At 37.7% G+C, this 13,417-nt stretch overlaps 1 protein-coding gene across 3 annotated transcripts in view; it reads left to right on the forward strand.

Moving 5' to 3' along the window:
* LOC111394814 (protein CELLULOSE SYNTHASE INTERACTIVE 1) overlaps nt 1-8,030 on the forward strand; it is a 12,779-nt gene extending 4,749 nt beyond the window's left edge. For all 3 annotated transcript variants that reach the window (XM_023020825.1, XM_023020826.1, XM_023020827.1), the window contains 5 exons: nt 5-2,706; nt 2,912-5,453; nt 6,057-6,511; nt 7,420-7,536; nt 7,617-8,030. In XM_023020825.1, coding sequence (XP_022876593.1) covers nt 5-2,706; nt 2,912-5,453; nt 6,057-6,511; nt 7,420-7,536; nt 7,617-7,757 — 5,957 coding nt within the window. In that variant the 3' untranslated portion in view covers nt 7,758-8,030. The remainder of the gene's footprint in view (nt 1-4; nt 2,707-2,911; nt 5,454-6,056; nt 6,512-7,419; nt 7,537-7,616) is intronic.
* The last annotated feature ends 5,387 nt before the right edge of the window (nt 8,031-13,417 follow it).

The raw sequence follows: 13,417 nt of genomic DNA on the forward strand, positions 1-13,417 counted from the left end.
GAAGGTCAAATTGCAGCAGCAAAGACCATATATGCTGTTTCTCAAGGTGGTGCTAAGGATCATGTTGGCTCAAAAATTTTTTCAACAGAGGGAGTTGTTCCTGTATTGTGGGAGCAATTAGAGAAGGGACTCAATGCTGGTAATGTTGTTGATGACTTATTAACGGGAGCTTTACAGAATCTTTCTAGCAGCACTGAAGGATTTTGGCCTGCAACAATACAAGCTGGAGGAGTTGATACACTTGTGAAATTGCTTTCTACTGGAAGATCAAGTACCCAAGCAAATGTATGCTTTCTCTTGTCGTGCATGATGATGGAGGATGCGTCTGTTTGTACTAAAGTCATGTCTGCTGATGCTACAAAACGGCTACTTAAGCTACTTGGATCTGGCAATGAAGCTTCTGTAAGAGCAGAAGCTGCAGCTGCTCTGAAATCTCTTTCTGCCCAGTGCAAAGAAGCGAGACGGGATATTGCTAATTACAGTGGTATACCTGTTCTAATAAATGCTACAATTGCCCCTTCAAAAGAATTCATGCAAGGGGAGTTTGCCCAAGCTTTGCAAGAGAATGCTATGTGCGCTCTTGCAAACATATCTGGTGGTTTGTCATATGTCATCTCAAGTCTTGGTCAAAGCCTTGAATCATGTACATCACCTGCACAAGTGGCTGACACATTAGGAGCATTGGCTTCAGCTCTGATGATATATGATAGCAAAGCAGAATATGCTAGAGCATCGGAGCCAACAGAGGTGGAAATGACACTGGTTAAGCAGTTCAAACCCCGGTTACCATTTCTGGTGCAGGAGCGTACAATAGAAGCCCTTGACAGTTTGTATGGGAATGCTGTACTCGCAGGCAAACTTGCCAATTCTGATGCAAAACGTCTGCTGGTTGGTTTGATCACAATGGCAACCAATGAAGTTCAGGATGAGTTGATAAGATCTCTTCTTATCCTCTGTAACAACAAAGGTAGTTTATGGCAAGCCCTACAAGGACGCGAGGGGATTCAGCTTTTGATATCCCTTCTTGGTCTTTCATCAGAGCAGCAGCAGGAGTGTGCTGTTGCTTTACTTTGCCTCCTGTCCAATGATAATGATGAAAGTAAATGGGCTATTACGGCTGCTGGTGGCATCCCACCTCTTGTTCAAATTCTGGAGACAGGATCTGCAAAAGCAAAAGAAGACTCTGCATCAATCCTTGGAAACCTCTGTAATCATAGTGAAGATATAAGGGCATGTGTTGAAAGTGCTGATGCTGTCCCTGCTTTGTTATGGCTGTTGAAGAACGGAAGCACCAGTGGGAAGGAGATTGCTGCTAAGACCTTACACCATTTAATTCACAAGTCAGATACTGCGACAATCAGCCAGCTCACAGCATTATTAACTAGTGATCTACCTGAATCTAAAGTTTACGTCTTAGATGCATTAAAAAGTTTGCTCTCTGTGGCCCCCCTGAATGATATGCTACGTGAAGGTAGCGCAGCAAATGATGCAATTGAGACAATGATAAAAGTCTTAAGCTTTACCAAGGAAGAAACTCAGGCAAAGTCTGCTTTAGCTCTTGCTGGAATATTTGAACTCAGGAAGGATTTGCGAGAAAGTAGCATTGCTGTTAAGGCTCTTTGGTCAATCATGAAACTATTAAATGTTGAGTCTGAGAACAATCTAGTGGAATCTTCCCGTTGCCTTGCTGCAATATTTCTCTCAGTTAAAGAGAACCGCGATGTGGCAGCTGTTGCCAAAGACGCATTGCCTCTGCTGTTGGTGCTTGCTAACTCTCCCATATTGTTAGTTGCAGAGCAGGCAGTTTGTGCTTTGGCTAATCTTCTTTTGGATGGTGAAGCCTCGGAGAAAGCTATTCCAGAAGAAATTATTTTGTCTGCCACTAGAGTTTTGCATGAAGGCACAAATGTTGGAAGGACTCATGCTGCAGCTGCTATTGCTCGGCTTCTCCATTCTCGCCAGATTGATTCTTCTTTAACTGAATGTGTAAATCGTGCTGGGACTGTGCTTGCATTGGTTTCTTTCCTTGAAGCTGCTGACAGTGGATCTGTTGCTACTTCGGAGGCATTAGATGCATTGGCTTTCCTTGCAAGACCGGTTGAAGCCTGTGAGCACGATAAACCTGCTTGGGCAGTTCTTGCTGAATTCCCTAATAGCATGACCCCAATAGTTTCATGTATTGCTGATGCCCCACCATTGGTACAGGATAAGGCTATCGAAATATTGTCCCGACTATGCCGGGCTCAGCGTATTTTTCTTGGGAATGCAGTTGCCTGTGCATCTGGATGCATTTCATCCATTGCACGAAGGGTAAACAGTTCACCAAATGCTAGTGTGAAAATTGGAGGAACTGCACTTCTTGTGTGTGCCGCAAAAGTGAATCATCAAAGGGTAGTAGAAGATTTAAATGAGTCAAACTCATGTGCTCCACTCATTCATTCTCTTGTTGGAATGCTGACCTCTGTGGAGACTTCAAACTATGAAGATCAGGCTGACAAGGATGCCATAAGTATCTGTACAATCACTGAAGGAAGTGAAAGCGACTTAGAGAGAAGTACCTCAGTGATCTATGGTGCCAATATAGCTATATGGCTTCTTTCTGCTCTTGCTAGTGATGATGACAAATGCAAAGCTGGGATCATGGAAGCTGGTGCAATTGACGTTCTTACCGAGAAAATATCTCAATCTTTTCTACAGTATGCACAGGTATTTATTTTAGTCTGATTTTTTATATTAAATACTCATATTTAATCCACTGTGCATCTACCCATGAGGAAAATTCTTGATATTTGTGAACCATTTTTCATATGATTTGCATACTTCTCTTATATTTACTCACTTTTGAGTGACTAGATGCTGATTATGAAATAGGCCAGCTCTTTCTCATCACTTGCAATGACAATTTTTGCAGAGCGATTTTAAAGAGGAGAGCAACGTTTGGATTTGCGCCTTATTGTTAGCAGTTCTATTTCAAGACAGGGATATCATCCGTGGACATGGAACTATGAAAGCAATACCAGTACTAGCTAATTTACTGAGATCAGAGGAATCAGCAGACAGATATTTTGCTGCACAAGCTATCGCGAGTCTTGTCTGTAATGGTAGCAGGGGAACTCTTCTGTCTGTTGCAAACTCAGGAGCGGCAGTGGGACTTATTTCCTTGCTTGGCTGTGCTGATATTGATATTGGTGACCTTCTAGAATTGTCAGAGGAGTTTGCTTTGGTCCGTTATCCAGATCAAGTTGCTCTTGAGCGATTATTTAGGGTGGATGACATTAGGGCTGGTGCAACTTCTAGAAAAGCTATACCAGTCCTTGTTGATTTGCTTAAACCAATTCCAGATCGTCCTGGGGCACCTTTTCTAGCTCTAGGTCTTCTAATTCAACTAGCTAAAGAGTGTCCTCCTAATCAGATTGCTATGGTAGAGTCAGGGGCCTTGGAAGGATTGACAAAATATCTCTCTCTTGGCCCTCAAGAGACAACCGAAGAGGCTGCTACTGATCTTCTAGGCATTCTTTTTAGCACTGCTGAGATAAGGAGACACGAATCTGCATTTGGTGCTGTCAGTCAGCTTGTGGCAGTCTTGCGTTTAGGTGGAAGAACAGCAAGGTATAGTGCTGCGAAAGCATTAGAAAACTTATTTTCTGCGGATTACATAAGGAATACAGAATCTGCCAGGCAAGCTGTTCAACCTTTGGTGGAAATTCTAAGTACTGGACTGGAGAAAGAACAGCATGCTGCTATTGGTGCACTGGTTAGGCTGCTGAGTGAGAACCCATCAAGAGTCCTTGCAGTTCAAGATGTTGAGATGAATGCCATTGAAGTGCTTTGCAGGATTCTTTCTTCAAACTACTCGATGGAGCTTAAGGGGGATGCCAGTGAATTGTGTGCTGTTCTTTTTGGAAATACAAGAATACGATCTACCGTAGCTGCTGCTCAATGCGTAGAGCCTTTAGTTTCTCTCCTGGTTGCCGAGTACAGTCCTGCTCACCATTCAATTGTCCATGCATTAGATAAACTCTTAGACGACGAACAATTGGCAGAACTAGTTGCTGCACATGGTGCAGTCATCCCTCTTGTAGGCCTTTTGAATGGCCACAATTCATTGCTCAATGAGGCTATTTCGGGAGCTCTTGTGAAGTTAGGGAAAGACAGGCCTGCATGTAAGATGGAAATGGTGAAAGCTGGGGTAATTGAGGGAGTGCTTGATATTCTCCATGAAGCACCAGATTTCCTCTGTGCTGCATTTGCTGAACTGCTCAGGATACTTACCAATAATGCAACCATTGCAAAGGGTCCATCTGCAGCAAAAGTTGTTGAGTCCCTCTTTCTTTTGCTGACAAGACCAGAATTTGGACCTGATGGACAACATAGTGCTCTCCAGGTTCTTGTAAATATTTTAGAGCATCCACAGTGTCGTGCTAATTATGCCCTGACATCTCAGCAAATTGAAACTCTCATACCTTTGCTTGACTCTCCTGCCTCAGCAGTGCAGCAGTTGGCCTCTGAGCTTCTGTCCCACCTGCTTTTGGAGGAGCATCTTCAGAAAGACCCTGCAACTCAGCAAGTGATTGGGCCTCTGGTACGTCTTCTTGGTTCTGGTATACCTATGTTGCAGCAGAGAGCTGTGAGGGCTCTTGTCAGTATTTCTGTAACTTGGCCAAATGAAATTGCAAAAGAAGGTGGTGTGAGTGAGCTGTCCAAAGTCATACTTCAAGCTGATCCTTTGCTTCCTCATGCTTTGTGGGAGTCTGCTGCTGCTGTATTATCCAGTATTCTGCAATTTAGTTCTGAGTTTTATTTGGAAGTACCAGTGGCAGTATTGGTAAGGTTGCTTCGCTCAGGCTCAGAGAGCACAGTTTCTGGTGCACTTAATGCTCTTCTGGTGCTGGACACTGATGACTCTACGAGTGCTGAAGCAATGGCTGAAAGCGGGGCAATCGAGGTGCTTTTAGAACTTTTAAGATGTCATCAGTGTGAGGAAACAGCTGCCAGACTACTGGAGGTGTTATTAAACAATGTAAAAATCAGGGATTCCAAAGCAACCAAGTCTGCCATTGTACCATTGTCACAATATCTCTTAGATCCACAAACCCAAGGTCAACAGGCGAGGCTACTGGCTACTCTTGCTCTTGGCGACCTATTCCAGAATGAGGCCCTTGCTCGGACAGCAGATGCTGTTTCTGCCTGCCGGGCATTGGTGAATCTGCTCGAGGATCAGCCTACAGAAGAAATGAAAGTCGTATCCATATGTGCTTTACAGAACCTTGTTATGTACAGCCGATCAAATAAAAGAGCCGTTGCAGAAGCTGGTGGTGTTCAGGTTGTTCTTGATCTGATTGGTTCTAGTGATCCAGATACATCAGTGCAGGCGGCGATGTTTATTAAACTACTTTTCTCTAACAATACCATTCAAGAGTATGCCTCAAGTGAAACTGTTAGAGCTATTACTGGTAAGTTATCCCTTCCGTTTTAATTAATCATACTGAGCTTAATGAGTTCTCATTGCTCGAAGAGCATAGCTAAATTGACTCGATCTGTCTTGCAACATGTCAGTTTCTGATGCCGCGTAACTTGAATACTGTTGTCTTAGCTCTGTCCATCATTTATTGCTATAAATTACATAAATAATATATATTAGTGTTTTTTTATTATCTACATGTGCTTTGTTATTTTTCGCTTGCACCTTGCTGGGTTAAGTTCACCATATATCGTTTGCTTGATGGTGCTTCCCCTTGGGATGTCTTCTAATAAAGTGTGTGGTGTAGAATTCTGTTTTTCTTTCTGGTATCTAGAGGACATAGTCTTCTATTTGTTGCTTACTGTAAATTCAATTTTTTTTTTTTTTAAGCAAAATGTATATATTCTCCACTTACTGCAGCACATTTTCATTGACAAATTTAAAATGCTTTTGGCTGTTAAATATTTAGTTGCTCTTCCTTTTCTTTTAGCTGTCAAATTGCTACTACTATTGATGTCTTTTAACTACATATGTATTCTTTTTTGCATCCAATTCCTGATATAATGGTTCAATGAATTATTTTCTGAACTTGTAGCCGCTATAGAAAAAGATTTGTGGGCCACTGGCACAGTAAATGAGGAGTACCTGAAGTCTCTGAATGCACTCTTTGGAAACTTTCCCCGTTTAAGAGCAACAGAACCTGCAACACTAAGTATTCCACATTTGGTAACATCCCTTAAGACTGGATCAGAGGCATCTCAAGAAGCTGCATTGGATGCACTATTTCTTCTCAGACAAGCTTGGTCAGCATGCCCAGCTGAAGTTTCTCGAGCGCAATCAATTGCTGCAGCTGATGCAATTCCCCTGTTGCAATACCTGATCCAATCAGGCCCACCTCGGTTTCAGGAGAAGGCAGAATTCTTATTGCAATGTTTGCCGGGTACATTAGTCGTGATAATCAAGCGAGGGAATAATATGAGGCAGTCTGTTGGGAACCCAAGTGTATATTGCAAGCTTACCCTTGGAAATACTACTCCTCGTCAAACCCAGGTACAAAGCTTGCATATCTCTTCCAAGCACTCTCTTTCATGGCTATTTGTCCAAATTTAAGTGCTTAGGAGCTTGAAATTACCAGCAATAGAGTTCCTAGCATTAGTTAGTTTCTAGTAGAAAATTAAACTGTTTCTGATATAAAAACCGTAACAGTGTAATCATGACTAGCTTGTCGAGTAAAATTACAAGTCCATGACTTGCTGGATTGCTGTCCTACCAAGTTATTACATATCTTCGCATTGCTACGCTGAGCTAACTTTGTAGAAATCAAGAGGCCCAAAAGAATTGAGAAGGGTCAGGTTGCACAGGACTCGAGAGTTTGTTTAACAAACGAGTAGAAAAAAATTGGATATTTGGGCCCTTTCTTTTGACCTAAACCTTCTTCTCAGCATTGCCTTTCAGAAGCACTACTTTTTGTAATCCTGATGGTTGTGTTGATGCCTACTCCTAGGTATTTTCTGTCTGATTCAGTGCACTAGGCATCATTGCCTTTCCGCACTGAACATGGATTGTCCAGATATACAAGTTATTTGATTGCAAAGGTTAATATAATCGCAAAAAATTAGTTATTTATTAAAAATGTAATGAAAAAGTAGTTCTTTGAAGACAAAAAACAGAGGCGTGGAAGGAAATGACCATGCTGACATATATTAGACTAGCTGAGGTTGGTTCCAATCTCAACTATATGGTATTTAATAATACTGGGCATCTGTCTCTAGGAACACTGTATTCTTGAAATTGATGGAGGGTCATGCAAGGATGGTTTTGAAACATCAATCACACTGCACCATTGGTTTTCTTTATCAAATCACCAAACTGTCGTTCAAGCAATTTTTGGATGGTGGGGACAAATGTGCAGTATCTCTTTCTCCCTTCTTTTCGCTAATCTATTTATTTGCTGCCAGGTGATAACAACTGGTCCCAACCCAGAGTGGGATGAGAGCTTTGCATGGTCATTCGAGAGTCCTCCTAAAGGCCAGAAGCTTCACATTTCGTGCAAGAACAAGAGCAAAATGGGGAAGGTAAATGAGCTCTGCATGTTTTCATGCGTAACATCTTTACTTTGCTTCCCTTTCTAACTTATTCCTTTTCACAATGGCAGAGTTCATTCGGAAAGGTAACTATTCAAATCGACCGTGTAGTAATGTTGGGAGCAGTTGCTGGGGAGTACACACTGTTGCCCGAAAGCAAAAGTGGACCTTCAAGGAATTTGGAAATAGAATTCCAATGGTCTAACAAATAGCTGTCATGCTAAGGTTTTAGTAATTCAACCGCCAAATAGAGTTAATACATTGGTTACAGGTTTTCATCAGACATTTTCCAATTAATTTTATTGTGTGGTGTATATAGTTTGGACTATCTTTTTGTAGCACTGAAACGGTCATTGTTTGCTGATGTATTCTTTTGTAAGTCGAGTGAATTTCCTTTTTAGTTTGAAAGTGTATGGAGGTCAAGTTACTTTGTAATTTTAAGCAAAATTATGTCCCAGTTTGGTTTTGCTAAAAATTAAATATTTAGTAGATCTTGATAGAAGCAAATGAAATGTATGGTTAAAAAGTTGTAAATCCCAATGTGTGGTCGAAAATGAGTTTAGAAAAAAAAATGATTTGGAAAAGATTGGGCCAAACAGGGTTGTTTACTCCTTATCTTAATGGTTGGTTAGTACATGAATGTACCCTTTTCGGGGTGGTAGGAAAGTTCATTCAAATAGCATTGAGTACGTTTTACTAGCTTAAGTCAAATTTATTTTTAAGTGATATTTTGTTTTTATTTGGAAAGCCACCTTCCAAATCCTCAGCTACATGCCTGCAGCACTCATATTTTGCGAAGTTTTTCTTTGTTATGGTTTTGGCATTTCGTACAAGTGTATATGCTAAGTTGCTTTGTAGTTTTACATGTAAATTCAGAGTTCTATCTATTTCTTCTTTCTCACCTACCAACTTCTGATGCTTTTAGGGTTATCATATAGGGTGTTATTCGTACATAAAGAATTATTTTTATAATCAGTTCCCCTCCCTCCTCTCGTTCTTCACCATTTATGTGCTCGTATATGTAATTTCAGTTTTCCTTTTTTGCCTTTAGATAACGAAAATTCTCAATTTTTTGTTGTATTCTGTAATTTCCATTTTGGAAGACGATGATACGCTAAATAAAGTTTGCCTCATTGAGCAATGGCAATAAGCATGCAAGTTGGTGTATATCAATAACGATTGTGCTACATGTACATCACAACATACAGATTTGTTTACCGCGACAAATGATGTGGCAAGATTTGATTAGGTGAAAATTTCATCAACAAAATAAAAAGAAAAAAACTTTCCCACTTTCTTTTTAGTACTTCATCAATCTGTAAAAAATTATATAAATGGTGATATGAAACAAGCATTTTCCGTATTAACTAACAAAAGTCTTATTTTTCCAACTCCTGATCTCTTATTGATGTGATATTTTCATTTGTAGGTGTAAATGGACATTGTGTCGACCTAACAACCCATGTTTGCATGATGCAGGAGCATATTCTATATAAGGAAACAATATTGCATAGACAAAATGGTGCTCACTATCACAAAATTAGCAGATCCCACGTAAATTTAAAAAATGTTGGCTTGTGGTCTCGATCCCCATTATGAGTAGTGAGTAAGTGAGTTTGTAAAAAAAGTTTGTACGTGTAGCATGATCTTGTATTGAAGCCTAATATAATATTACAGCACATTCTTCCAAACGACAGCCTGTGGTTGAGAGGGGCTTATATTTTTAGCAATTGAATAAAGAGCAATCATCAGTAACGGACATGACCACCGAATAATTTATGACTTCTTGAAAGTTTTGTTCTCCTTATCCATAGCTTTTGCGTTTGTTGTTTTGGTTAGAGTGATTTGGATTAGGAAATTGTAAAACTTTGCAGGTGGGTACAATTCTTCGAATCTATTGTCATTTTCTTTCTTTTCTTCGAGTTCTTGTACAAAAATGGAGTTACGATTAAGCACAAGAATGGTTAATCAAGAAATAAACGATGAAATGATGCTAAATTACAGGAATTGTTTGGACGTTCAGTTTTGTTTTCAGTAGAATGTGTTAGGTTCCTTACCAAATTGGAATAAAAACAACCCCTTAAGAAATTAATATTGGATACGAGGTTATATTCAAAAATTATTGGTGATTCAAGAAGAAATAGATGAAAAACAATCCTGCAATAATGCAGTCTTGTAACACAATGATATAAGGCCACTGGCACTGTTACATATTACTATATATGGGTATTGAGTGCATAATGCATATTGCCAAGTGAAGCAAGCATAGTACTATCTATTTTATCTACTTCTTGGGTTGATTATTGAACTCAAGTCACTGCGGATGGACGTGATGAAAAATCTAGCCATATAAAGTTGAACGTTAAATGGTCACGATTTACTGATACTTAGCACTTTGTCGCTAAAAAAACCCAGTTGGATTTTAAATATTTTTCGGTAGACGATTTGGAGGGTTTTGGACGGTAAATTAGGTCATGTGAAAAAGAAGATAGGATTATAATGAGGTTTAAAAAAGGATACATGGCATAGCTTTTGCAACTGCTTCTAGTTCTAAAAGACATTTCTTCTATCATGCATCAAGAGATATGACGTTGGTGTAAGTTTTTCATCCTTTGTAAACCNCTGCTTCTAGTTCTAAAAGACATTTCTTCTATCATGCATCAAGAGATATGACGTTGGTGTAAGTTTTTCATCCTTTGTAAACCGGGTTCTCTATAGAATTAAAAATACTAAAAACGTTGTCTTTTATTTTGTTAAAATTAGAATTTTAGATGAGATACTGTAACATGATATCTGAAGAACTAACCTTATATCTTGTCATCTATATAAAAAGGTGTATAGAATTATTTTCACAAAAGAAATATAGAAGCCTCACATCAGGTTGGCCCCACTGCTGGACCCCATGTGCTGGAAAATGATAAAAAAAATCCCGATCCCATCCATGTGTGAGTATTCTGTAAGAAGTCTGTCAAATGGGGTTCTGTACACCCAGCTTAACCCATATAAAAATTGTTGAGTCGAGCCCTTGATACACACAAAAAAAAAATAAATAAATGAAGAAGAGTTGGATATGCACTTGAAAAGTTTTGTTGAAACACAAAATTTAAATAATAAATGTATCTTTTTTCGAATAAAAAAATCTCAAGTGTTTAGACGAAGTTGTTTAATAATTAACAATAAAACAAACTCCCCATATAACTAAAAAAAATTTCATCATTCAAAAACTTTTCCATATTAAATATCTGAAAACACCTTTTTTTAGCCTAAATGATAGAAAACTTAGATTATAATAATCATTTGGGGAGATATTTGTAATCTTTCATTTTGTTTTAATAGGAAGTGTTGCATTATAGTGTACATATAATTACTTTAAATAAAGTTCTCATGAATAATGAGAAAAAGGTTAAATGTTTAGATGTCACCTGCAGTGTTATTAAATGAATTTTTTTGCCATTTCGATAGTGAAAGGGCTCAACCAAATAACACGGCCAAAACATAACATTCATTTATATATTAATGCAAGTCATTTTCCATACCAAAAAAATTGAGTGTATGTTTGGTACAGAAATTAAATATGACAATTTATCAATTTCCTTAAATAATATATGATTATGTTTCTTAATTTTGTGTGATGCTATATAAAAACAACATTTAGAAATAATCAGTGGCAGAGCTAGAGAGTAAGTTCAGTGGAACACAAGTTAATCAGAGAAAACAAAGAAATACACTGGCATTGAAGCTATAAATATTTTATACAATTCTTCTCTATGTGGTTAGATACTTTAAAAATATCGTATAATTACATCATTTCCATCTTTATCATAAACATCCTTTTTCATAGAAGACAATCCATCTATCGTTCATCCATTGATCTTCAATTCGATTGTGCAGTTGATTCTTCACAATGATTATAGAAAATACTCTATCAGTTGCAATTAAAAGAATTAATGTCAAATTTACAAGCTTGTAAAGTAATGGTAACACTTTTATCATTTTTTATAACCATCAAATTGTGTGTTAGAGCACTAAGACCCCATAATTCTCTGATTAGCTAAGTTTCTAGCTGATCATCAAGTGCCATTTAGCTCTACTGCTGAAAAATCATCAAAATAACACTTAGCTAAGCAAAATTTACGCAATATTTAGGGATGGTCCAAAGACGTCGCGGAAGTGTGTGGATTCGCAAGTCTTAAAATACAATTTTTGAAACAACGATTTAATTATTTTTTTTAAAAAAATTGCCCAAAGTCAAGTGGGGCACTAGATGCAACGTGCATTATAAGTCATTAATGACATGTTTGGTACACGAAATAGATATAGAAATGGATCTGTTTCATTGTATGCATAATTACGTTCTTTAATTCTGCATCATATATAAATTGCCACAACAATAACACGAGTAATGCATAATAAAATTCCAAAGTGTTATAAATTTTAATTATGTTATCCATTTGGCGTGACAAGCAATAACGAACATACTTTATGGTGGTTAAAAATCCACTCTACCATATTACACAATTATTTAAATAATCATCATAAATGAGCTGAAATTCTAACATAGGATATAAAGACTATACCCCATAATCAGTACCCCCACCCCAGCTCACCCCACAAACATAAACGAAAATGCAAATTAAGGTTTATAATGGTTGAACCCCAATCTTGAGGGCCCCCACCGCCCCGTCCCTAGAATTTTGTGAGGAAGGTAAATCGCTGAAAATTAAGGTTTATAAGATTGGGTGAAGGGACGTTGGAAGCTTCATATATTCCAATTTCAAAAGTGGTTGCCATAACCAAATCCCTTTCTTCGAGGTGCATTCAAAGGACCACAACCAAATCACATATATTTAGCATGTCGTTAGATATAAAAAATAACGATGATTATGTACATGTTCGACACCCATTAATTTATTTTATAATTTATTGCATGATCATTTTCAACCTCACATTTACACAATAAAGTATTCTACAGATATATAAAAAAAATTCATTTTTTTTAACCACACATCTAAAAATACTAGATAAACTCACTTTTTCCTCAATTAATGAGAATTAAACTGGCTCTAGATAGATAGTCACGGAAAGATATATAATGACAATTCATACTATCTTAATTATTGTATATTTACAATGATAGTCGACATATCAATATATTATATTCCATTTTTCATTTGACATCGATGTTTTCATTTTTAAAACCATTTTTCTAGTCTATCAGTCATTGTCATGAAAAGTTCTTTACCCTCCACTGAAATTTGAAAAAAGATATTTTATATAGTTTTTTAAAATTTTTTTTTTAACTTTTATTTTCAATACTGTTATTGTAGGTCTTCGCTGGATCTGGATCATGATTCCTTAACTAGTTGTGGTGACAAGGAATTAAAATAAAATTTTATTTGAGCAAAATGAAGTTGTTAATTAATTTTGACTCTAAAGTTAAAAATTTGTCCTTAGTTGGACCCAAAATAAAAAAATCTTACTACTCGTACACTAAGGTGTCACTCGTACACTCCGGTGTCCCGACCCCTCACAACAAGGAGGACTCACGATTTTTTTATTCATCGTAGCCCCCCTTGCTGTGAGGGACACTTTGGTGTACGAGTATCAAAATCACAAAATCAAACCCCATGCTAATAAATTCTAGTGATCTTCTGTGGTTTTCCCCCCGCTTGTCATGCCCTCAGGTGAAAACAACTCATAACTTGCACCAACCCTATGATTTCAATGAATTCTCATATCAACCGTTGATTTCATTCAAGGTGATTTTATTTGCGAGCATGAAATTTACATAATGAGTTCATTTGATTATCAATATTTTTCATGGAAGTATCATTTTTCATCCAAATTTCTACTTTAATGCTATTTGATTAAT

The sequence above is a fragment of the Olea europaea genome, chromosome 5, assembly GCF_002742605.1.
Source record: "Olea europaea var. sylvestris chromosome 5, O_europaea_v1, whole genome shotgun sequence".
NCBI lineage: Eukaryota > Viridiplantae > Streptophyta > Magnoliopsida > Lamiales > Oleaceae > Olea > Olea europaea.